Source organism: Hermetia illucens, chromosome 5 (assembly GCF_905115235.1).
Source record: "Hermetia illucens chromosome 5, iHerIll2.2.curated.20191125, whole genome shotgun sequence".
In the NCBI taxonomy this organism is placed as follows: Eukaryota; Metazoa; Arthropoda; class Insecta; order Diptera; family Stratiomyidae; genus Hermetia; species Hermetia illucens.
This window is the reverse complement of record NC_051853.1, coordinates 80,666,794-80,687,991: the sequence shown is the minus strand read 5'-3', so window position 1 is coordinate 80,687,991 and position 21,198 is coordinate 80,666,794. Positions and strand designations below refer to the sequence as shown.

General features: G+C 39.7%; 3 protein-coding genes and 1 long non-coding RNA gene across 6 annotated transcripts; 2 read left to right on the top strand and 2 right to left on the bottom strand.

The window, feature by feature from the left end:
- Nucleotides 1-582: 582 nt before the first annotated feature.
- LOC119656853 (rabenosyn-5) lies at nucleotides 583-10,721 on the top strand. The gene is made up of 5 exons (XM_038063505.1): nucleotides 583-1,068; nucleotides 1,124-1,238; nucleotides 1,301-1,448; nucleotides 9,607-10,217; nucleotides 10,288-10,721. Exons 1-5 carry the CDS (start codon nucleotides 737-739, stop codon nucleotides 10,498-10,500), a joined length of 1,419 nt encoding a protein of 472 aa, XP_037919433.1. The 5' UTR covers nucleotides 583-736; the 3' UTR covers nucleotides 10,501-10,721.
- Nucleotides 10,543-19,225, bottom strand: LOC119656855 (putative acyl-CoA-binding protein). Of its 2 annotated transcripts, none has more exons than XM_038063509.1 (3): nucleotides 12,652-12,777; nucleotides 11,048-11,162; nucleotides 10,543-10,984 (listed from the first exon to the last, which is right to left on the bottom strand). In XM_038063509.1, the coding sequence occupies exons 1-3, from the start codon at nucleotides 12,667-12,669 to the stop codon at nucleotides 10,845-10,847; spliced, it is 273 nt and encodes a 90-aa protein (XP_037919437.1). In that variant the 5' UTR covers nucleotides 12,670-12,777; the 3' UTR covers nucleotides 10,543-10,844. The 2 variants fall into 2 exon arrangements, with proteins under 2 accessions (XP_037919437.1, XP_037919436.1); XM_038063508.1 differs by lacking the exon at nucleotides 12,652-12,777 and adding an exon at nucleotides 19,074-19,225 and having other exon boundaries at nucleotides 10,546-10,984.
- LOC119656856 lies at nucleotides 18,191-19,062 on the bottom strand. The gene is made up of 2 exons (XR_005250107.1): nucleotides 18,462-19,062; nucleotides 18,191-18,384 (listed from the first exon to the last, which is right to left on the bottom strand). It is a non-coding gene; the product is annotated as an uncharacterized LOC119656856 (long non-coding RNA).
- A 138-nt stretch (nucleotides 19,226-19,363) lies between the features above and the next one.
- Nucleotides 19,364-20,546, top strand: LOC119656854. 2 transcript variants are annotated; one of them, XM_038063507.1, is made up of 4 exons: nucleotides 19,364-19,617; nucleotides 19,673-19,796; nucleotides 19,854-20,066; nucleotides 20,187-20,546. In XM_038063507.1, the coding sequence occupies exons 1-4, from the start codon at nucleotides 19,612-19,614 to the stop codon at nucleotides 20,372-20,374; spliced, it is 531 nt and encodes a 176-aa protein (XP_037919435.1). In that variant the 5' UTR covers nucleotides 19,364-19,611; the 3' UTR covers nucleotides 20,375-20,546. The 2 variants fall into 2 exon arrangements, with proteins under 2 accessions (XP_037919435.1, XP_037919434.1); XM_038063506.1 differs by having other exon boundaries at nucleotides 20,163-20,517.
- The last annotated feature ends 652 nt before the right edge of the window (nucleotides 20,547-21,198 follow it).

The following is a 21,198-nucleotide window of genomic DNA, read 5'->3' as shown; positions in this document are numbered from 1 at the left end:
CCCTACCACCAGCGCCCCTTTATCTTTTAAGTAGCTAGGGTCACCGAGCCCAAATGCTTAGTACTTAGTGCTAATATTAGGTAATATCCGGTATCTGCCGGGATTATGACCACTTGAAAAAAATAAATATATACCAGTGTCACACACAAGTTATTTCAAAAAAAAAATAACTAATGAATAAATAGGAACTGATCACATAACAGCGAAAACATTAAAAAAAAACTTAATTAAAATCAACGTAAATAATCTCAAAATCCATGCAGAAGACGGTAAGTCCAAAAAACTATTATATTGCGAAATGGCATTGTTCGCTATAAACTACGTTTAAAAATGCATTGTCGTATTGTAGAAATACACATCTTCCAAAAAAGTAATAATGGCAACCAAGTAATACATATTTAATACCAAAATAATATCATGTTCTTAAAATTAGATGAAACATGTGAGTGGCTCTAATAACGACCCCCCCCCCCCCCGCCCCTGCAGTTTCGACAGGGTTTGGAATCAATTTTAACTCTTTTCAACGACTCGTTTGTTTCCAGAGAAAAAACAAAGATTACTTTTATATTTTTCCGTTACGAAAGTAGCACAATTTTGTCCGATAGCCGCAACACACTGAACAGCAAAGAAGAAGATACAGCAAGAATTGATAAATGAATTTGACATTTCCAAGAGCTCTTGCTGATGGGGGTGTTCCAGTTTCCTCGTTGCATAGATTTTACACAAAATAAGTGAAATGGCAAACCCCTTCGATAGTGATGATAGTCAAATACTTGAAGGCTTTCTCTGTCCACTTTGTCGAGAGGACTTGAAAACGCCTGAAAAGTTGACGATTCATGTCGAAAAAGTGCATGCCGAAGAACAGGATGTAGTGAAATCACTGAAAGATATTTTCAGCATAGCAAAAAAGAAAATCAAGTTGAATTTCGACGAAACGGTGGATTTGGCGAAAGCGTTTGATACTACTCTGAAACCCAACTATTCAGGAGGACAAATTGATGTGATTACGGACGGCGAACAAACTGTCGGTGTCGACTGCGATCACTTTTCCTACTTGAATGCAATTCGGTCCGTATATTGTTTTTGGCAATTTGTTGATGAAAATAGAATTGTATGCTTTTAGGACACCTCGTTTAGAGAGATATGCCAGTGAGACGAATAAGCTAATCATTAGAATAGACAAACTACTCAAAGAAAGACCAACTGACCCGGTTCAACGAAAGCTTCATGACCAAAAGGTAGGACGACATGTTTTTGAAGATATTCTGAAAAAGAAGGTTCTTTTTCCGTTCTTTAATAGACTGTACCATGGCTGGATGGCTCATCCGTTAAATTATGTCCCAATTGCGCGAAATCTTTTAATTTCACTAGACGACAACATCATTGCAGGCTGTGCGGAACGATAATGTGCAAAGACTGCTCCTTATTTCTAAAATACGAGTTTGCATGTAAGTATTTCTGTGTATGTTTTATTGTGTAAGTTGTTTATTCATCCCGTTCCCTTTTCACTCGAAACCGTTTCTAATTTTTCTTGAAATTTTCAAAAGACTAACATCAGGGTTGACATATCCTAAGATCGTGAGGTTTCTATCCATTAAAACTCCCTAAACTACGGTTGAGATCTTTCGCATATAGCAGCTTCCTTCACATATTTTGGGTTTCCATTTTTAGTGGAATTAGTCAATCGCAAGACCCAGAACTTCCTGTCCCATCTTTTATTAGAATAAAACGTTCGGGTTGTCTTTTCAGTCGTTATAACACACTTGTGATATCTGCAAATTTTCTTACCTTCATCATCCTTATGAGAACATAATCGCTGCCTATGCTTAATTGCATGCTCTTTGTTCGCAATTCCCTAGGCGGTTTTTAATCAGCTAAGGGGCTTCTACTATACTTCTTGTTATTTTGTTTGAAAAGTTTAAGTAGTTCCGTTTCCGCAGCCCCAGAATCTGTTTATAAAGAAATAACTTATTGTTGGTGCTCCCAAACAAATAGTACGTCTCTCTGTTTTTGGCATTCAATTTTTTCTATTTCAAGATGAGTCTTTTCCAGCTGAACTTAGCATCGCGTATCAACCCAAATATTTAACCTCATTGGAAATATCTTGTCCGTTGATGACTTTTGCTGGGTTCGCTCTTTTGTTAGCAAAGTTAATGCTAGTCGATCTTCTATTCCGCGGTCTGCTCAATACTTTGGTCAATAGTTTTTTTTAGTTTCATTGCTGCTTCTTCAGTATAGCATTGTTATCCACATTTGGTGCTATTTTGGCTTACTTCATGGGAGGTTTATCTTTCTCATGCAAAAGAAACAGTATTGTATCCTTATATAATTTGTACACTATACCGTAATGTCCCCACCTTATCGAATACATGACCGATATCGACGTAATTTCAAGCGGATTCTGTGTTCCTGTGCACCTGTTGAATTGCGGAATGATTTTCAGAGAAAACAAATGGGTGAGCTGATATACAATAAGAGCACAATGATTTGCCTAAATTTCTTTATAAGTAGCCTTTTAAATGTGTGACTTGACTGTAGTTGGGAGAGCGATATTGGATGATTCGATTTTACTTGTCGTCTTCCCTGGTTTAGGGACCATTATAACTTCAGCCACTTTTTCTTGTCGAGGAACGTATTTTAGCCTGAATAAGCCTTTTTCTTGCAATACTTTCAATATATTCCCTGTAATGCGTTTGTAGCTAGGAGCTTTATTGGGTAGAACATTGGTTTTAATTTAGCCATAGTAAGAAGGAACTCCAGACATCCCGGTTTTGTGCCGGTCAATCAATTCGATATTCCTGGAAGCTCTGACGTGCTAACCTACGCTATCGTTCCATCTGAGGCAGAGTCTGCCAAGTCTTGTTTTTCTACCATAGATATTGCCCTTATAGGCTTTCCAGTTTGGATCATCCTCATTTATACGGAGAGACCATAACCTATTTAGCCGAGTTTTATCCACAACGAGACGGTCGTGGTAGGCTGCGTAATCGCCTATTCTCCTGTATGGAACCAAAAATTCTTCGGATGATTTTTCTCTCTAACGCGACTAAGAGATTGCAATTTTTCTTATAAAGAACCCAAGCCTCCGAGGAATACATGACGACTGGCAAGACAGGGTGAGACGTCTTGAGTGGAACAGTGTAATTTGAAAAAAGATATGTTGGCTGTCAATAACTGTGCGGTTTCAAAGTGGTATTCTTCAATCTTTATCATTGCCAGTTGGCCAGTGCTATTTGTTTCTTTCTTTTTTGGTGCTTATATTGCCACCATACATTTCGTCTTGTCCTCATCAACGTGCAGCCGCATTCGATTGGCATGAAAGCGGTGAAAGAGCAAACATATGTGTAGTCGAGATATTTAAGGAAAGATCTCATGGTGCGTTGAACTCCTGCACGTTCTCCGGGCACGGTTGCGTGAAGAAAAGAACGACAACAATAATAAGAAGAAATAACATCGGTGACAGGACACAACCTTGGCGGTGTCCGCTTTAGACCTCCGTGCCGCACATGACATTTTACACCAACATATGTCGCTCTAATAATAGCTATTCGATTCTCCGAAATTGCGCAGGGTGTTGATGTGGTTTATGCAGAAGGATCTAGAGTGAAAACCGGCCTGCACTATGTCGACCAAGCTTTTTAGGCGTTCCTGGGCGGTTTTAGCTATTATCTTTGTATCGAGAGGGAGCACGCAGATACTCCTTCAATTGCACACTCAAGACAGGTGCCCTTCTTTGGAATCTTAACGATCATCTCCTCCTTTCACTTTCTGGGATAGGTTTCAGATTGCCAGGAGCCATTTGAATGCATTGATGGTCGAGATGGTTTATCTTCTGCTTGGAGGAGTTGTTCGCATCTGCCTGTTACAGGGTCCATCTCATCCACAAAAGGAGAAACTTCTTCGAATATGATACAGTTAAGAATCCTGGTGAAGTGTTCCTTCTACCTATTCGGCCACTCATCCTCGTGGATGAGAAGGACCGTTAACATTCCTCACAGAACCCTAGAATGATTTGCAATCAAATGCAAGTTCTTTGGAGATGCACTTCTGAAATCATTGTGATCTGCGGCAGCTTCCATTTCTCTGACCAGCGCAATAATAAATTTCCTTTTGTCACGGCCCACACTACGTTGGACTTCCTGGGATTTCGCATGGTATTGAAGATCGAGCGTATCACACAGGCTATCGTTCGCCCCGGCCAATCAAGCCTTCCACGAGTCCACAGTCAACCAGATCTTATAATGCCCCTTTGGAATGTGGCTGACGAACTATCTACATTCTTACATAAGATTTTATGAATAAAATAAATAAACTAACAACTAGTATATATTTACTAATAATCTACAAGCTTTGGAGTATTCAAAACTATTCCTAAACTCTTTACGTAATCTGGAGAGGACGCATGCATCAGAGACGGTTTCGGTATTGTGGAAAGATTTGGATAGCGATAGCGAGGAGAAAAGAGAACGAGTAAATTTCATATCAAATACGCGCCATCGTTTGCGTTTACTTGAAATGGGTAATACGGTAAGAACCATCGTAAAAAGTTCCTACCGCTAGTTGTTCATCATCTTGGATGAGAAGTCGACCGTTGACGTTCTTCAAGGACCATCGAAAGGTTTGCGACCACATGCAAGCTCTTTTGTGATGCGATATACATTTCTGAAATCATGCCATCTACGCCATCTTTCGTTTCCCAGTCTATAGCAAATTCTATCTTGTCACGGCGTACACTACGCTGAACTTCTCGGGATTTCACTCGGTATCGAAGTTCGAGCGCGTCATGCCCGCCATCACTGGCAGCCATTCCGCAGTCAGCCAGATCTTATGATGCTCCTTCGGCACGTGGCCGACGACCTATGTAGCGCCCGAAAAAAGAGCATTTTTGATGGCAACCCAATGCCCATTGATTTTCTCAGACGGATTAATCGTCGAGCGAAATCTGGGTCATACAAGCGGTTGATTTTCAACTTAGGGTGTCGCAGCTCCCTAACTCTGCGGGGAATGGCGGAGGCAATAGGCAAACGATCGTAAGCGACTATCAGATGACGATCTCTTTCAATGCCGATGTCAGTCCCTCTTTTGTTACGCACATCCACATCTATCCATCCCCATCCACGGACATTTACTGGTGATCGCGAAATAATCGACCTTCTTCTTCTTTTTCTTCAGCCTTTGTCCTGATTGCTCGTAATGTTTCAGTCAGTTGAACCCCAACTGGCAGTCTCATCTTACTTCGTTTAGGCCGAGAATGTAGCTTATATCGTTAGAATTCACGCTCAAGTTGGAGAAAGCGTAGTGGAGGAGCGTGCGCACATTCCAGAAGTTAATCATAGTCGGTTTTTGCCGTGGCGATGTTGACGTGTCGGTAGCAATAAAGTTTCAAAATTTTCACGTTGCTAGCTCACAAATTGCTATCCCTTTTAGTCTCCTCTTACGGCAAGCAGGGAAGATTTTGACTGCATTGTTAAACCCCAACTCAAAGTTCCCGCCAGTAGATGGAAAGAAATTAAATTGTATGGAGATCTTTTCCTCCATTCAAAGACAGCAGATAATAACTTTGTGATAATTGAGCGCTTCGGTTAAATTCCACGCTGTTCTGTTTCAATAAAGTGCCTAAAAGGCGGTGAGTCTTCTTTGCTAAAAATTATAGAGAAGGGAAAAGAAATGTATTTTTACATTTTGAAGGAAGAGATTTGAAAGACCATCGCATCACTTCAAAAGAAAGAAAGAAATTCAAATATAGAAACAATCAGGAAAGGAATGGTAGATGTACAAATTATACAGGATCAGCTAAATCGAAAGAGAAGGAGAACGGAGGTGTAGAAGCAAAAAGTGAGGAAAAATGATGAAGGAGAAGCTCACAAGTAGTTTGAGGTCGACACAATATTCAGTTAACGTTTCATCAGAGAAGAGTTAAATCGAAGTCCAGAATTTTCTCCTTTGCTTTCAATAAAATTGATTTGATAGTAAATAAGCACATTTTGAATTTGGGGAACAATGCAAAGAAGAAGGTTGTCCAGGAAGTTGTAAGATTCGAAGATTCGATGATGATGGGCATCAATTTTGAAGTGAGCTAAATGATTGATATAGACATTTAACTTGAAGGCAGAGCACAATTGATGATACGTGGAAGTAATGTATGTATTATAGTTAGGACGAGTAGATCGTGGTAACATAGCCATTTAATACGACCATGAATTAGAAACTCTTCGACAATTAAAACTGTATAGGAGCAAGGAAAGTAGGCACAAGATACAAAGAATTAGTCGCAGTTCGGAGGTGAAATACAAACATAGAAAGCAACAAAGGAATATGCTGCTCCATGACAATTAAGGCACCTCCTCCTGAGTGTTTTCCTGATACCAGGGTATCACAATTGCAATGATAAATAGTGTAACCGTCTAGAGTTTTAGAATCGAATCAAGTTTCAGTTATGTAGATGACATCAGTCCTTACTGATTCTGCAGAAATTCGAAACTCGTAATGGCTTGATCCAAACATCCTTAACATTTTGGTAAAATAATGTAAACAAAACTTTTGGATGGAAATGTCTTTAGGTAATCATTCTGGAGAAATCTGTTATCCTGATAAGTCAACAGAACGAGGCAGAGCGTAAATTTATCGTATCCAACCACTAATCGAATAAAGAAATATGTTCTAAGCCCCCCTTGTTAATCGACGTAGTCTTAGTATTGCAATTAATCTGAGCTTTTGGTGAAACAGGATTTGGCACATCAAGAGAACGGCTGTGGATCAATAAAAGAAGCACTATTCCACTTCACAAAAAGGGTAAAAAAGTGCTTCCCTTTGTGAGGACACCAAAGGCAGAGGCTGCCTTTCTTTTCGTTATTTAGAAATGGTTAGAAGTATGGAATTTGCTTGTGTCTTATTCTTGGATATGTTAGATCATGAGGCCTTTTAAATATATGTTTTTGAATCTGGAGGAATATACGACATACTTCTACCATAAGCTATCTTAAAGAATATTTGGGAATTTAAGCCGAAAATTGTGAGTTCCTCGAATTCGTATTTGGATAACCATCTTGCGTTATCTTTTGGAACGGTCGCTGAAATAGCTAGAGATGTCCATCTCAAAAATTCTTGATAAAACATCTGAAAGAACGTTATGTTTTCCAGAAATGTTTTCAATATCAAAAGTCAACTGGGTGATATAACTTAAGTAACAATATTGGAAGGAGATACTTCATAAGGGTTTTGCTTTAAAGCAAAAATTTGTTATCCATGAATAATTGGAACGGTCTGCCCTCTAGAGAGAATCTGAAATAGTTAATGTTTTGATAAGCATCCAGCAATTACCGATCATAAATACTGCAACTAGGTTGAGCTGAATCCAACCTCAGCAATGCCAGCAATCATTTACCTTTTGATGAGCACCTACCACCTGTCTGAGGTATAAATGATAAACCTATGGGTCTACCGGAATGCAGGGAGGCGAAAAGTATAGATTCAGCTAACTTTCGCTTGGTAGGCTTAAAAACAAGAACAGCTTCTGAGGAGAACTTAATCATGCGAGCGCAAGCCTGACGAGAGGGGGTGCAGAAGAGGGGATTCCCTCGGGTACGGTGTTTTCTCAGGGGCTAGAAAAAAAATTTCAATGAAAAAAGGAGTAATAAGGCCCCACATAATTTTCATTCCAGATTCGTATAATTTTTTCCTCGATCTCGGTTTTTCAACTTAATTTCTACCCCAGGCTTGGATTTTCTCTCTACGGCTCTGCGCGAAAATATTTGGTTTTTGTGCAGCTTTCGGATAATAATAATAATAATAATCGTTGGCGCAACAATCCATATTGGATCAGGGCCTTGAAGTGTGTTACAAAAATAATTTACCATTCCCAAAGCTGGGGGAAATCTGTAATTGCTTTTAATTTATCTGGGGCTTAATATATTAACGAGTGCTTAGATGACTTATAATTTTCACATGAATCAAGGAGACGTTGAAAAATGCACTCTAAATGTCTTCAGCAGTTATAGGGCGTTGTTAAGTTGGACCCAACATTGTTTATGGATTTATAAGGGCGAAGACCAAGAACGTTTATTATAGCAAGATGAAAAATACCTTGTTGGCGAAATTTTTTCTTTGCAAGTTTTTCAGGTGTTGAGGGACATACCTTACAAAAATTGTATTTTTGAAAAAGTGCGCGAACCTTCATGTCGGCAACAAATATCCCCATCCGGCTCTGTGTATAAGGTAGCTACATTTATTTAAATTATCATAAATTGTAAGGCGACTTGGCGAAATCCTGACTAGCTGCCATTAGACGGGCTACCACCCCATGAATCTTGTCTGCCCGATTTAATAATACCTTCAAGGAACTGAAATTGCCAGTATTGGTTGAGTGTTTTCAAGTAGCCTTAGTAACTCCACGTCAACTTTGTCATCAGATAACTGCCTCATTTTCCGTAATAGGTGTGATGGTTATCGATTGTCCAAAGATAATGATAGTTATTTAGCTTGGATGACTTATTCGTAGATAGTCTCTTGATGACACATTTCTTAGGTCAATGTTGCTCGTTTATTCATCCAGGCGAAAGCCCGAGTGCTTGGAACGGGTGGATTGCTGTGGTAGCCCAACTGGCTGAACAAGGTAGCCGGATTTCTGCTCCAAAGTAGTGATACTACGCTATCGCAATTAATTATGCTTTAAACTAAATTCCTCACACGACTTACACAAATGGAAAGTAATATAACATTTAATACGGAATATCAATGGCTTACAAACAATTAGAATGTAAATAGAAAATGAATTAATAATATCAAAATACAGAAATGTACATATATTTTCCGGCTAATTTTCACTTTCGACGGATTATAAGGGTAATATACCAACAGGCCTCGGGACTTGATAGGGCTACTCCCACAGATTGCATCAACGATTGTACCTTTGCTTCACTACCATACCTTCTGCATCTGCAATAATTATATTAATGCGATACCATATAAATTGCGCTGGTCTCCTCCTTCCCCGCGTTTGCTTCCTTTTCTGTTTTTCTTGCTCTATATTCTTTCTCCTATTATTACTTCTTCGTCCTGAGAGAATCCCTAGCAACAACAGAAAGTATTTAACGAATATAAAGTAGAAATTGGCAATATTTTCCTAGAGTTATTTATTATTCTATTAACCATAGAATGAAGACCTGGTTGTCTTGCTAGTGAAGACAGGCTGAGCTATTTCTCACGTTAAACGATTGGATCTTCATATTCGTGAAAAGGAAGATATTTTTATATAAACAGATAGAGGTGATATTGTCGAATCCCCTGCCGTTCAAATCTCGCAGTTAGATGAGATCAGTCGACTCAGCAGAGAATATGTTAAATCGTAATAATCCTGGACAAGCACAATGCAGACCATATTGCTTCCTAGTGTACTTTACTGCCTAGAAACGAACTGTTTCAACGCACTTTAAGGCCTGTTTTCAAATCTGGCTATTGCGTAATCGATTATTAACTATTTTATTGTGTTTTTGCTTAGTCAGGTAGTGCATAGTCTACTGACTGTTTTACATTAAAGTGCGATATTTTTAATTCTTCAACAACGATCAAAAAATAGTCGTCGTTAATAATTTCTATTTATTCTTTTAGTACAGCTAGCGAATTTAGCCCAAACGACGGAAGACATTAGCAAAGCATCCGAAGAAGGTAAACAAAAAGATGAAGGCATTCGAGTATGTGATCATTGCTTGCGCCTACTAGAAACTCGGAAGGAAATGCAAGATAGTCGCACATGTCGACCTCCTATCACTCTTTACTACGATCGAATAAAAGAAATAGAGAAGGAAATCGCTCCGGACATTCCAATGTATTCAAAGATCATTAAAAGTCTCTACGACGGCGACACTATCTTTACGCTGGCCGATGCTAGTGCGCTGCGCGGGAAAATAGGGCACGCTGCTGAGAAGATTGATAGCCTGAGCAAAGCTATATTGAGTCTTCCATGTCCTCAAGGCAGCCGTGAGGAAGCTTTGAAAAAAGCTGTCCGCTTAGCTTGTATTAAAATGATTAAGGAAGAAATGTTATCGATTCCTTCGTTACCGGATGAACAAGAGATTAAGAAAATTCGTGATAGACGACGAATGGAGACGGAGCAACGCATCGAACGAGAGCGAAGGTTGGCTTTGGAGGCTCATGAGCGGTACGGTCTAGGTGCAACGAATAGTACGACTATGAGTAATGCAGAAAATGCCGCATTCGGGGTGAGTGCTAAAATAGTTCCAATACAAAAGAGAATGCTTGTTAAGTTCAAATATCCTTTTTCTTTTTCAGTCGGCCATGACCACCTTGGATAATTGGAGTGCCTATCAGAGCAGTACGGCAACGTCCAGTGACCCGTTAGTCGAACAAATCAACATTATTAAAGGCTACATCAAGCAAGCACGCCAGGATCTTCGGTTTGAAGAGGTGGCTACGCTAGAGATGAATTTACGCGAGCTGCAGGGAGAATTTTACAGGCGACATCAGGAAACCAAGCAAGCTTAAGGTTCAGAAGTTAATGCAAACGTCTTTTCATAATAGATAAAATCACTCACTGTAAATCTTTATTTAAAAAGTGTGAAACTGCATTTGACATATTACAAATGTGTATTACATCGATAAGGTGCTTTTCGCTACGCTACATTATAAATAAATGTTTTACTCTTATAGAAAAAATATAGAACATTTGTGATAAGCGAGAATAAACGAAAACTAGGAAAACGTTACTTCTTCTTTCAATGAACGATTTGAGTATAAGCTACAAGATTTGGTCAACCTTTTTGTCTTATGCTAGCAGCTGCAGTTGATTGCGAAATGTGCGTAGAATATCTTTGAGGTTGTGTTGAACATTACTTCAATCCAATCGATTCAATGAGTGAGTTGGCTTTCTGCACATATGCTTCCATGGCAGCGTCTTTGGTTACACCTTTTTTCGCATTCCAAGCCTCCCACTTGGCTTTGCCTTTGAAGTCGAGGAATCCTGGCTTATCTGTTTGAAGGAAATTCGTTAGCATGTGTGCAGAAACAGAAAGTACTTTTCGACATAATTTACCTGTATTGCAGTCTCCGACTGTTGCTTGCTTAAAATTGGCATAAAGTTCCAGCAAATCGGCATCCGATGGTGACGACTTTAGGTTCTTGACGTCTTCGGCAGCTTTGTCGAATTGCTGAAAATGACAAAATAAGGAATTGTTCAAATCTTATTTGCTTTAAGCTTTAAAGAATGTCTTTCATATTTTCCGGTGCAGGGATTCCTCTTTGGAGTAGTGTTTGAAACAAGCCCAGTTTTCTAATTTGATATAGGTTAAACGTATGTTTACAAAGAAAGCAAATTCTACGTTTGTAGGACTACTTGTACCATAAATATTTTGATTACGGATGTCTCGTGGCTTTGCGTAGGAGGAGCTTTGAAGGTATCAATTTTTTAAAACGGTAATTAAGCCGAGTGATGCGGCAGTCTAAACATCTAAGTCAACATCGACAAGGCAATACTTTAAATTGCAATGGACAAGTCGTCGGAAGCAAATTCTCTCTTTCCTTGCATGATATAGAAATTACATGGTTTGGAAGAAAATTGCTAGGTTTCTGTTTTAAGTGCTAGTGCAAGCGGCTGACCAGAACTTTACCAGCGATATGGGCGTAATTAAAAGTACACCAAGAAACAGCAACGTTTCAAATTGAAAGCGCATTGCCCAGGGATCCCCTAGAACATGTGCTAGCAGGAGGCTATGCCAGTTCCCAGGTTACTAAATAACCGCCGATTATTCGTTGCAAGAGACACTTAAATGAGTCAATTGCAAGGTCAATAAAGTAGTAATGATAGCGAAGTGTATATTTGATTTTTAGATAGATAATATCCTTGGGGAGACCATGGAACAGATCATGATTCCCTCGGGCCAGTAACTTTTAAATCTTGAAGCAATTAGGTCCGAGTTACAGTCTCGTTAGATGATTGAAAGTCATCTTGGAACAAAAAGGAGGCGGAATTTTCTATAATTTTTCGTACAGTAGATTGTAGTTTTATTACTTGGAAAACAAACAAAAAGCACATCAGCAAAATTCGCCTGATGCTTTACACTGACATTTTATCAGTGGGACGCTAAGGAAGAACCATGCAGCATGGACAAATTAAGCTATGTTTATTAGGATACCTGCGATAAGTTTGGAGGTTTTTTGTTTAAAATCTTAGCGCTTGAAATCTGCATATTTTGATTCATATTTGAAAAGACATACTCGGTTGAATTCATCTTTTTAGTGTGTTTCTGAGAAGCTGTAGCCAGGCTTTACAGATAACATTCGAAAACAATGTCCTGCGCTCAAAATATTGAAGTGTTCAGTAGATAGGTAGCGCACCTGTTGTCAGAGGAACCGAAGAGACAACAATTCAGAGGTTTTCAGCAAATCTGCTGCCGATTATATCCAGGGATGTTATGAGGGAAAAAATGAACAGATTTAAGAGGGAATATCCTTCCTATAATACAGGCTTTACCTTCATCGGTAGTCTAGAACAGCTCAAAATAATTATAGAAATATAAAATTATTCGGCCACCGTAATACCTGTTTGGACTCAACGTGTTCGAACTGTAAGGTTCTACAGGGATAGCAAAACATCAAAATACTGTAAACAGTGCAATTAAAAATAATGACAACTATTACCTCAGGACTTCGGTACATTAGCTATCCCACTATACATTGAGATCTTTAGATTGAGAGTATATATCTGAAAAATCTTGCTGTGTCCATGGAAAATACTTAGCGAGAAACCTTCTGCCAAAGAGGCAATTTCAGCGCCTGAAAGGGAAAAATATTTTATTATGTTAAATCTAACCTTCAGATATTGAATCAGGATGTCAAGTACGAATTAAATTTTATATTTGATTAGCAACTTCACTTCCCTCAGAGACCATATCCCTTTTATTTATAGTACCGGTGCATTGGTAACAAAAAGGCGTCAATCTATTTAAGATTTTGCGTAAACCCTTTATTAAAATGTCTCGTCTATCGCAAGTAAATTTATTCGGAAACCATTGCACCTATCGACACATTTGGTGGAGATATTGAAACCAATGAATGGCATAGTGTCATGTTAAGTTAAAATTAGGTTTCTCAAGCATTAAGAGGGGATATAAAACTTTTTCCGAATGTCACCATGTAGACTATCAAATGAAAGGAACTCTGAACGCTAACATAAGAAAGTTATGGGAAGTTAAAATTGTCTTTCATTCAAATTCGTCAAAGGTACGGAAACCTTTCGATGATCCTGTGAGCGCGTTAACGGTTCTTATCCACAAGAATGAGTGGTGTAAAAAGTGATTCCCAATCGCATAACATTCAATGAACTTCCATTTCCCGCGGATGATATGGGAAGCCATCGTAACATGGGGATATGGCTTACTATACAATACAATGATCTTGCCAGTGCTTATGTATTCTTCGGAGACTTGGGTTCTTAGCAAAAAAAAAAAACTGCGAACTCTTCGTCGCGTTCGAGAGAAGAATACTTCGAATTTTTGGGACCTTGAGAATGAACGATTTCGTAACCTATATAACGAAATCTATAAGCGATACTACGACAGCCTGGTTGTAAATCCGGCTCAACAGATTACAGTGGGCCGGTCACATAATCCGTATGAATGAAGATGATCCAGTCCGTAAAATCTATAAGGGCAATATCTATGGTAGAAAAAGACGAGGTAAACCGTGCCTGAAATGGAGTGATGGCTTAGGTCAGGACGCCAGACAGCTTTTAGGGATATCGAATTAGTGGACCTCGGCTCAAAACCGGGGTGTATGAAGTTCCTTATTAAGGCAAGCCTAGAACAGATACCGGTTATTGCGCCGTTAATGATCATGATATCGCATTATGAAAGAGCTCGCTTGTGGTCGCAAATCTTTCGATGGTCCTGCGAAGGGCGTCAACAGTCGACTTCTCATTCACGATGTTGAGCAAAGCAAGAGGTAGAAAGAACACTTCACCACGGTTTTTAATCGTATCAAATCCGGTGTGGTTTCTCCTCTTGTGAATGAAAGGACTTGTCACCGTAGAATACAGTCTGTCCGTCCAAGCAAACGGAGTAAAGCCGATGGCATTAACGATCCCCCTATTAAGTTATTCATCGCTGCACCAGAAGTTACTGCAAATGTGTTGCTTCCACTCGTACCATTCACTACATCAACACCCGACGGATCATTTTGGAACAGTGCACAAGGTTTAGATCTTCGTTCACCTGCTCTTTCGGGAAAGTTTTCGATAGCATGAACACGGAGTGCATCTGCAATACTCTACGCAGGAGGGCCATTATCAGGGCGGCATATGGTGGAGCAAAATGTTACGTAGCACAGGATTTTGAGGTCCAAAGCTATCTGCATTTTTGGACGTAGCACATGAAAAGTAAACTCAACTGTTACTCAAAAGCTCCAAGTCTTCGTCAACAACTGTCTGTGTCGTATCATCGGAGTGCGCTGGCCGGACACTATCTCAAATGAAGAACTCGGTCGGCGCACAGGACTGGCACTCAGACGTACTGTGATCAGAATGCGAAAGTGGCAGGGGATAGGTCACACATTAAGGAGGGGCTGCAGGCTACGCCATGCAATGGAATTCACTCTCCCGAGATGACCGACGACGGGGCGACCATTCCCCAAAGGCACAGAACAGTAGTGGCTTATTGTTCGCGATTTGGAACTGTTCGCTATCTCGGGGTTTGTTAATTCGAGAGTCGACTGTTCCAATTTTTGTTTTCCAGGTTATTTTTTACTAGTTTCTAGACATTCCATTCACTCTACTATGACTTTCGAGAGACTACCTTTTTTAAGGTTTTTTCATCGCCTTTCAGATTTTCTAGTTTATTTTTTCACTCCTATTTCTTACACCGTTATCATAATTTCGCAGTATACACATCTGGACTAAATAATAGGTGTGAACCTCAAATTTTGAAAAATGTGTAGAAAAATTATGTATGTTCTGCAAAATAACCGGGTTGATAGTGCGTAACTCTTTTCAAATGAAAGGGGGAGTACCTGCAATAAAATTACTTCTTGGTTAATATTGTGACTTGTTTATTCGTTCAGCCTTGAAAAGGAGCTGGACAGTAAAATAGGTGTGTGTTGAAAAAAATTGAAATGATTCTATTTGAATAAATAGGTAAGATTATAAGAGAATTTAATTAAAGATAGATATAATTATAATATTATCATAACATTAGATGGATTGTGGAATTCGCTGTAGAGTAGAGAAGAGATGACTTGTCCGTCGGCTCCAGGATGAAGGTAAAACGTACAACTTTAATGACACATTAACGGGACGGTTTTAAAATTTCTGAAATCACAAAACACAAATCTTCAACAGCGACCAAGAATCAAATTGCTACTTTGACGAAACGCCACCCGTTCAGATCATCCAGGACGAGTGCAAGCGAAATTGGCAATATTTTTTCATTACGAGCTATTCGACTACGGTTGGTAAGCGCGAAGCTGCCTGGTAGAATTGTCGGAAAAGTTGCTTGGTTTAAAACTGCAAATTTTAAGATGAGGAAAAACTTTGCACTGAATCGTAAAACCTGGTTCGGATCAGCGGGTGTGAAAAAATATTGTAATATCCTCTAGAGCGACTAAACAAAAATAAATTTGTTTGGTAACGATGCGGCAAAATATGTCCATCGACCGGAAAGCAAAGAATTTCATAGGAGGTTCACAAAAAACATTAAAGCATGGAGGGGGTAGTATGACTTGGTGGTTGCCCAGACCTCAATCTTATTGTAACCTGTGAGGCGAACTATAGTTTGCCAAAGTAAATCGCAGTTTTTTTTCTTCAGCCTTTGTCCCGTTCACAAGCGGGGTTGGCTCGTCGTGACTGGTTTCGCCATTTGCCTCTATCGAATGCCTGATCTGGGTGCAATCTCGAGGCTTTCAAATCCCCATCCAGCGTATCAAGCCACCGTCGTTTAGGCCTCCCTTTTGGTCGTTTACCATCGATTTCGATGTTCAGACCAATCTTGACAAGAGAATTCTCGTTAGCAAGAATTGCGTGACCATACCACCGAAGACGCCTCTCTCGCAATTCTTCCACGAACGGTGCAACCCCCTAACGACTGTGGATATCCTCATTTCGGATGTGATCAAAACATGTTAGCACAACAGTTTCGTTTCCATTACCGCAAGACGCCGTTTATTGTCTTTTATAGGACCCATACACTATCAAACAAATTGTGCGACGCTGGCTGTTGTGCAATAATTTGCTAATGTATGGGCGCGTTTGATACGTTGCGCAAATGTTTGACGAATTTCAAACATGTTTGAAATCTTTTGCGCAACGGAGACGTTTGCGCAACGCGTTGTGTAGTGTATGGGCATATTGTGCTCTGTTGCACAATATTTGTCAGGTGACGGCTGAAATATAATTTTCGAGAAGGCAGAATTTTCAACCTCGACGGGGCGGAAAGTTTATGGAGGAGGAAGGGGATTGTGTCTCTTGTTCAAACCCGGTCAAAACTCAACGCGCCCAGTGAGATTCCTTTTACATCAGCATGGCCAACTTGAATTTTCAAACCTATCCCAATGAGGAGGACCATAATAGAGAGGATAGGTAGAGGAGAAAAAGGTTCTCTTCTTTCTAACCCCGTTAAAGGACAGCGGCGGTCATAATCCCTTTAAAAGATAGGGTTTAATTTTGAGCCCTATTCCCGCAGTGATAAAGGATGTCTTCTCTCTCAAATTCCTCCCGTCTAATGGGGGACTTAGTTGCGGCAGAGGTGTTAGATAGGCCTCGCATCGACTGGTATGAATGCTGAGCCTGCACTCAGTATAAACCAGGACCGCTGTACTTGCATGGCGGGGCTCTGATTGTAGTTCTAAAATCCATCCGTGTCCGAAGAGCACCGTGGGATTAAGCCTTCACGGCAGGTACTCACGTTAAACCCCCAGGACTTTCGTCTAATGGGGGGTATTTTGTTATCATCAGTTGAGTCTGGTTACCATACCCTCGGAGAGTAAGAGTGTAAAGAGGATATATAGAAGGAAAAAAAATGTCCCTCCTTTTCACTTCTGTCAAAGTTATGGCACCCCGAAAGGGGCTCTTTTCGAATCATAAATAAGGTCGAGTAATTATCGTCCCAATGTGGAAGGGTGGCTACAGAGGGGGTCACCCCCACCATTTTTCCCCTCTCGATAACAGTACAGAAAGATGCAATACCATTTTAATGGCATGTTACTCGTTCCGTTTCCAACTTGTAACTAATGTTTGAAAAAAATTTCACTAAGTGTATGGGAATTACAATTGCACAACGCATCGTTGCGCATCGCTCCGTTGCGCAATTTGTTTGACAGTGTATGGGACCTATGATAGTTGGCCAACACTCAGAACCATAGATAGCGACAGGACGGACGACATTGTGGTAAATTTAAGATTTGAGACGTTCGTTGATACGTCGATCACAAAGAACACCAGATGTGGAACATCACTTCATCCAGGTTGGATGAAGCAATTTCATAATGCAGTTCTCCATTGGCTACCGACCCGAGATATTTCAATCGCTCAGTTCTGGGGGGTGCTTGCAATCGCAGTTGTTGGAAAATATACAAAAATTTCGGAAGTCGATATTCTCAATGACCGGAAAAATGAAACAAATTATCAAGAATAATGCCTGATATTCGGCGTATGCATTTATTCTAGCTAATTGAATTTACAACGGGACCATAACTAACGGATTTTAACGTTAATTATTAAGTTTGTTCAACGCACCTGTTATTATGACCGCATTTTACAAATTAATTAAACTTTCAGGTGTTCTTCAGAGTTTGTAAACCTTATAATTTTTTGTTACAACGATGAAGCATGTTTATGTTGAAAACTAATCTAATTTTTGAACGAGAATAGAAGTGTGGAGCAACAGGATTAGCAACATTCGAAATTTATTTCGATGATGACGCCGCAGCCGCTCTCCGCAACTTTTCTAGAACTCGCCACGAGAATGGAGAACCAGCGGTGAAGGAGCATCTCTCTTCTGCTCCAACCGCCGGCGTGATCACACGCACTCTCGCGTAGTGGAGTTGAAAACATGTGATATAAAATGAATTTGCCAATGAGTCGCTCTGCGTTATGAATCAGAAAACTATTGTATAATTATTTTAATTAGTTTCTTGCATTTTTCTGGAGAAGGTAGTTTGATAAGGATTTTCGTAATCGAAAGTAACTGCACTGCTGTAATAATTGTATTCATGCTTAATCTTGATGTGGACAAACAATTTTAAAAGAAAGAATTTACCAAGGAAAGGAATTTCGATTAAATTTACTTTAAAAGTGTAAAGTGCTCATTAAGTTTGTTTGAGAATAAAAACGCTCAGACCTATTATTTTGTCCAGGAGTATGTTGACTTTTGTATGCAATTGTACCTTCGAATAAAGTTTGGTATAAATAAAAAATATGACATGTTTTGGTTTTATCAAAAAACGATTCAAAGTCCACCTACTCGATGAAAGCAACGTGCAGAATCTGGTAAAGCTTGACTGAATAAGTGAAATTATGTATACAACAAAATACTTAATAAATTTTAATTACTCAACCCAAATTATTTTGCAATGACACGTCTATTCTTAATCTATCAAGTCAAGACGATGCCCAATATTTTAGGAAGTGATAAGCCGCCTTATCGCACCAATGCATCTGGATACACCTGAAAACAGCAATCCGAACCAGCTCGGAGAAATGACCTGCAATCGACAAAAATCACATCCCATCACAAAAACAAACTCGCCGGCCTATGGGCATGAATCACGACAGACGAAGTAGTTCCAACCAATCGAAACAAATTATGGGAGTGCGGGATAGTCACATAGTCTGTGGTACAAAGTTCACCGTATCGGACCATCCGTAATAATGCATGAGATTTAACCTTTGGGTGATAACCCTCAACCGCACTCAGAGCATGTACTCAAGTACGTGTGAATGAATTCATTTGTGCCAGTCGATATTTCTCACGAATCACTGTGTTGGCTCTCCCTTCATGGAAAGGTCTTAAATAACAAAAACAAAGCACGGGCCAAGGCTTCGCGAAATAATATAATAGAGAATTGATATTTACCTCTTGGAGGGACATATTCACAGATTTATTATGAGTGCAGCAAAGCTCAGAATTCACAGCACCAGCAACACACTTTGGACACCGGCAACTTGGTAGTGGGCAATTTATTGATAGCCGCAATTTGAACGAGAATCGTGGAACGTAAAGGCCCAATACGTCCGAGTGGATCATAATCAATTATTCCAGATGGCGTACTGTGCGCTATGTTGTCTACTACTAGAAAGCGGTTCATTTTGAATTCTGCGCTTAAGAGATGTTTTACTGAATCGAAAGTAAGATGTGCAGAATTCAAACCATTTGACATTTACTGCAAATATAAAATTTCATCTCAAGTCGCTGCCAATATATTGCACTTGATATTTGAGTGGTTATTAGGGCCTTGCAACCCTTTTCCCTTAGCTGAAGGGCAAGGAGTAGTGCAACGATGCAACCAGATGCAACTGTCACAAAGAACGGATTTATGACAACTCAGTGCCCACGTTCCGACGACTGGGCGACTGATTGCGGACCACACACATATCCTGTAAAGTAATAAAAGATGAAAGTAAGTCACTTTACCAATTAGATTGCTACATCTCACGATTGATTTAATTCCCTAGAAGGAAGATTCTGACCTGCCAAACGGGGGGGAGGAAGATGGTTCAACTGCAGGTCCAGCACCATCACCGTCAACAGATGTTGACGGAATTTACACCATTATTTTCTGGCAATTGTCGTTAGTCTGTAAGCGATTATGTTTGCTATTCATGGCGACTTAGCTACTACTGTAGTCAATTGCAGGGAATCACCTGGGGACCAGTTTCTGGAACTTCACTATCAAATATGGACTGTACGACTTATTCGATAAAATGGCTCGCAAAGCCATGCAGCATCCATTCATCACTTTATTCCTGGCAATTACAATTTTGTCGGTTGGTCTGCCGCTACTAGTCGTCACGGTTTTGGCGTTCTCAACGGTTGTGTTGACATTCACTGGATTCATCCTACTGGAGGGTAGGTTTTGGCACATTATTCTGGTTGCTTCTCTCAAATTTTGTTTGTTATTTGATCCCGTTTATTCGGACAAATAAACCTTTTCATGCCCTGCAGGTACTCTGATTTCCATATCATCAGTTCTCCTGTTTGGTTGCTTGGGAGCGATATTAATAGTGTTCCTTTTCTTCGCCGGGGTCACAATCGCCGGTTACTTCGGATTCATGCATATCTACGATCTCTATCAGGGAGTCCACGATAAAAGCGCAATTACGGACTATTTGCAACAAGAGCGAAAAAGCAGGCGACGTGAGTTGTCTTCGAATTAGATTGTGTATATCGTGCTTGTGATTATTTCGAATTTTTGAATGTATTTTGTCGATACTGGTGAAGATGAGCTTCTTCCCTGCCTTATGAATATCAATTAAGTTTTCTAAATAATTTATTGAATTAAAGACTCTCTTTAAATATATGGGTCATATCTCTTGTGAAAGTTTAAAATATTAATTTTTCTCTCCAATTACTTATTTGTTCGTTGCTTTATATTACGAGGGTCTCTCATGAACTCTTCTTAGTGGAATTAATTGAACATCACCGTTGAACCGACTCAAATCACTGAACAGACCAGTGCGGAAAATATAAATAATTCTCGATAACATGAAAAATATGAATATCCAAAGATACACAAACTTGCTTGGAGGTTGTACATTCTTTCGGAGAGTGCAGTCGACTCCAGGAGAAGACTAAAGTAAAAATTGATTAGATTGTTTTGTTTAGAGATTGAGGAGTTCTAAGTCCTCATTCACTTGATGTTAGGTCGGACCAACTGGAGAGTAACTTACTCTCACCTTTTTTGGTCCACGGACTCCTTTTCTCGGGCTTATCATCCAAGGTTCAAAAGGGTCGAAGACGACTTACGATTTCGTACCAGGCAGAGGCAACTCATCAGACGTTGCTTCACCAGGGTGGGAGTAAGCTGCTCTCCATTTGATCCTGTGCGACATCAATTGGATATGGACTTAGGACTCCTCTCTCTAAACAAAATTTTCTAACTCCGGCCAAGCTTTGGTCTGAAGTGTGGGCGGACTTATGTACGATATAATTGGTACCCATGTTGTATTTTGTTGATTAGATTGTTATTTAACTGATTGTT

Coding starts and splice junctions, on each gene's coding strand:
- LOC119656854 (XM_038063506.1), top strand. Junction 19,797..19,853: donor CTGGCAATTGTCGTTAGTCT/GTAAGCGATTAT, acceptor AGTCAATTGCAG/GGAATCACCTGGGGACCAGT. Junction 20,067..20,162: donor TGGATTCATCCTACTGGAGG/GTAGGTTTTGGC, acceptor CATGCCCTGCAG/GTACTCTGATTTCCATATCA.
- LOC119656853 (XM_038063505.1), top strand. CDS start 737: ATGGCAAACCCCTTCGATAGTGATGATAGTCAAATACTTGAAGGCTTT. Junction 1,239..1,300: donor GAAAGCTTCATGACCAAAAG/GTAGGACGACAT, acceptor GTTCTTTAATAG/ACTGTACCATGGCTGGATGG. Junction 1,449..9,606: donor TCTAAAATACGAGTTTGCAT/GTAAGTATTTCT, acceptor TTATTCTTTTAG/TACAGCTAGCGAATTTAGCC.
- LOC119656855 (XM_038063509.1), bottom strand. Junction 10,985..11,047: donor AGTCGGAGACTGCAATACAG/GTAAATTATGTC, acceptor TCCTTCAAACAG/ATAAGCCAGGATTCCTCGAC.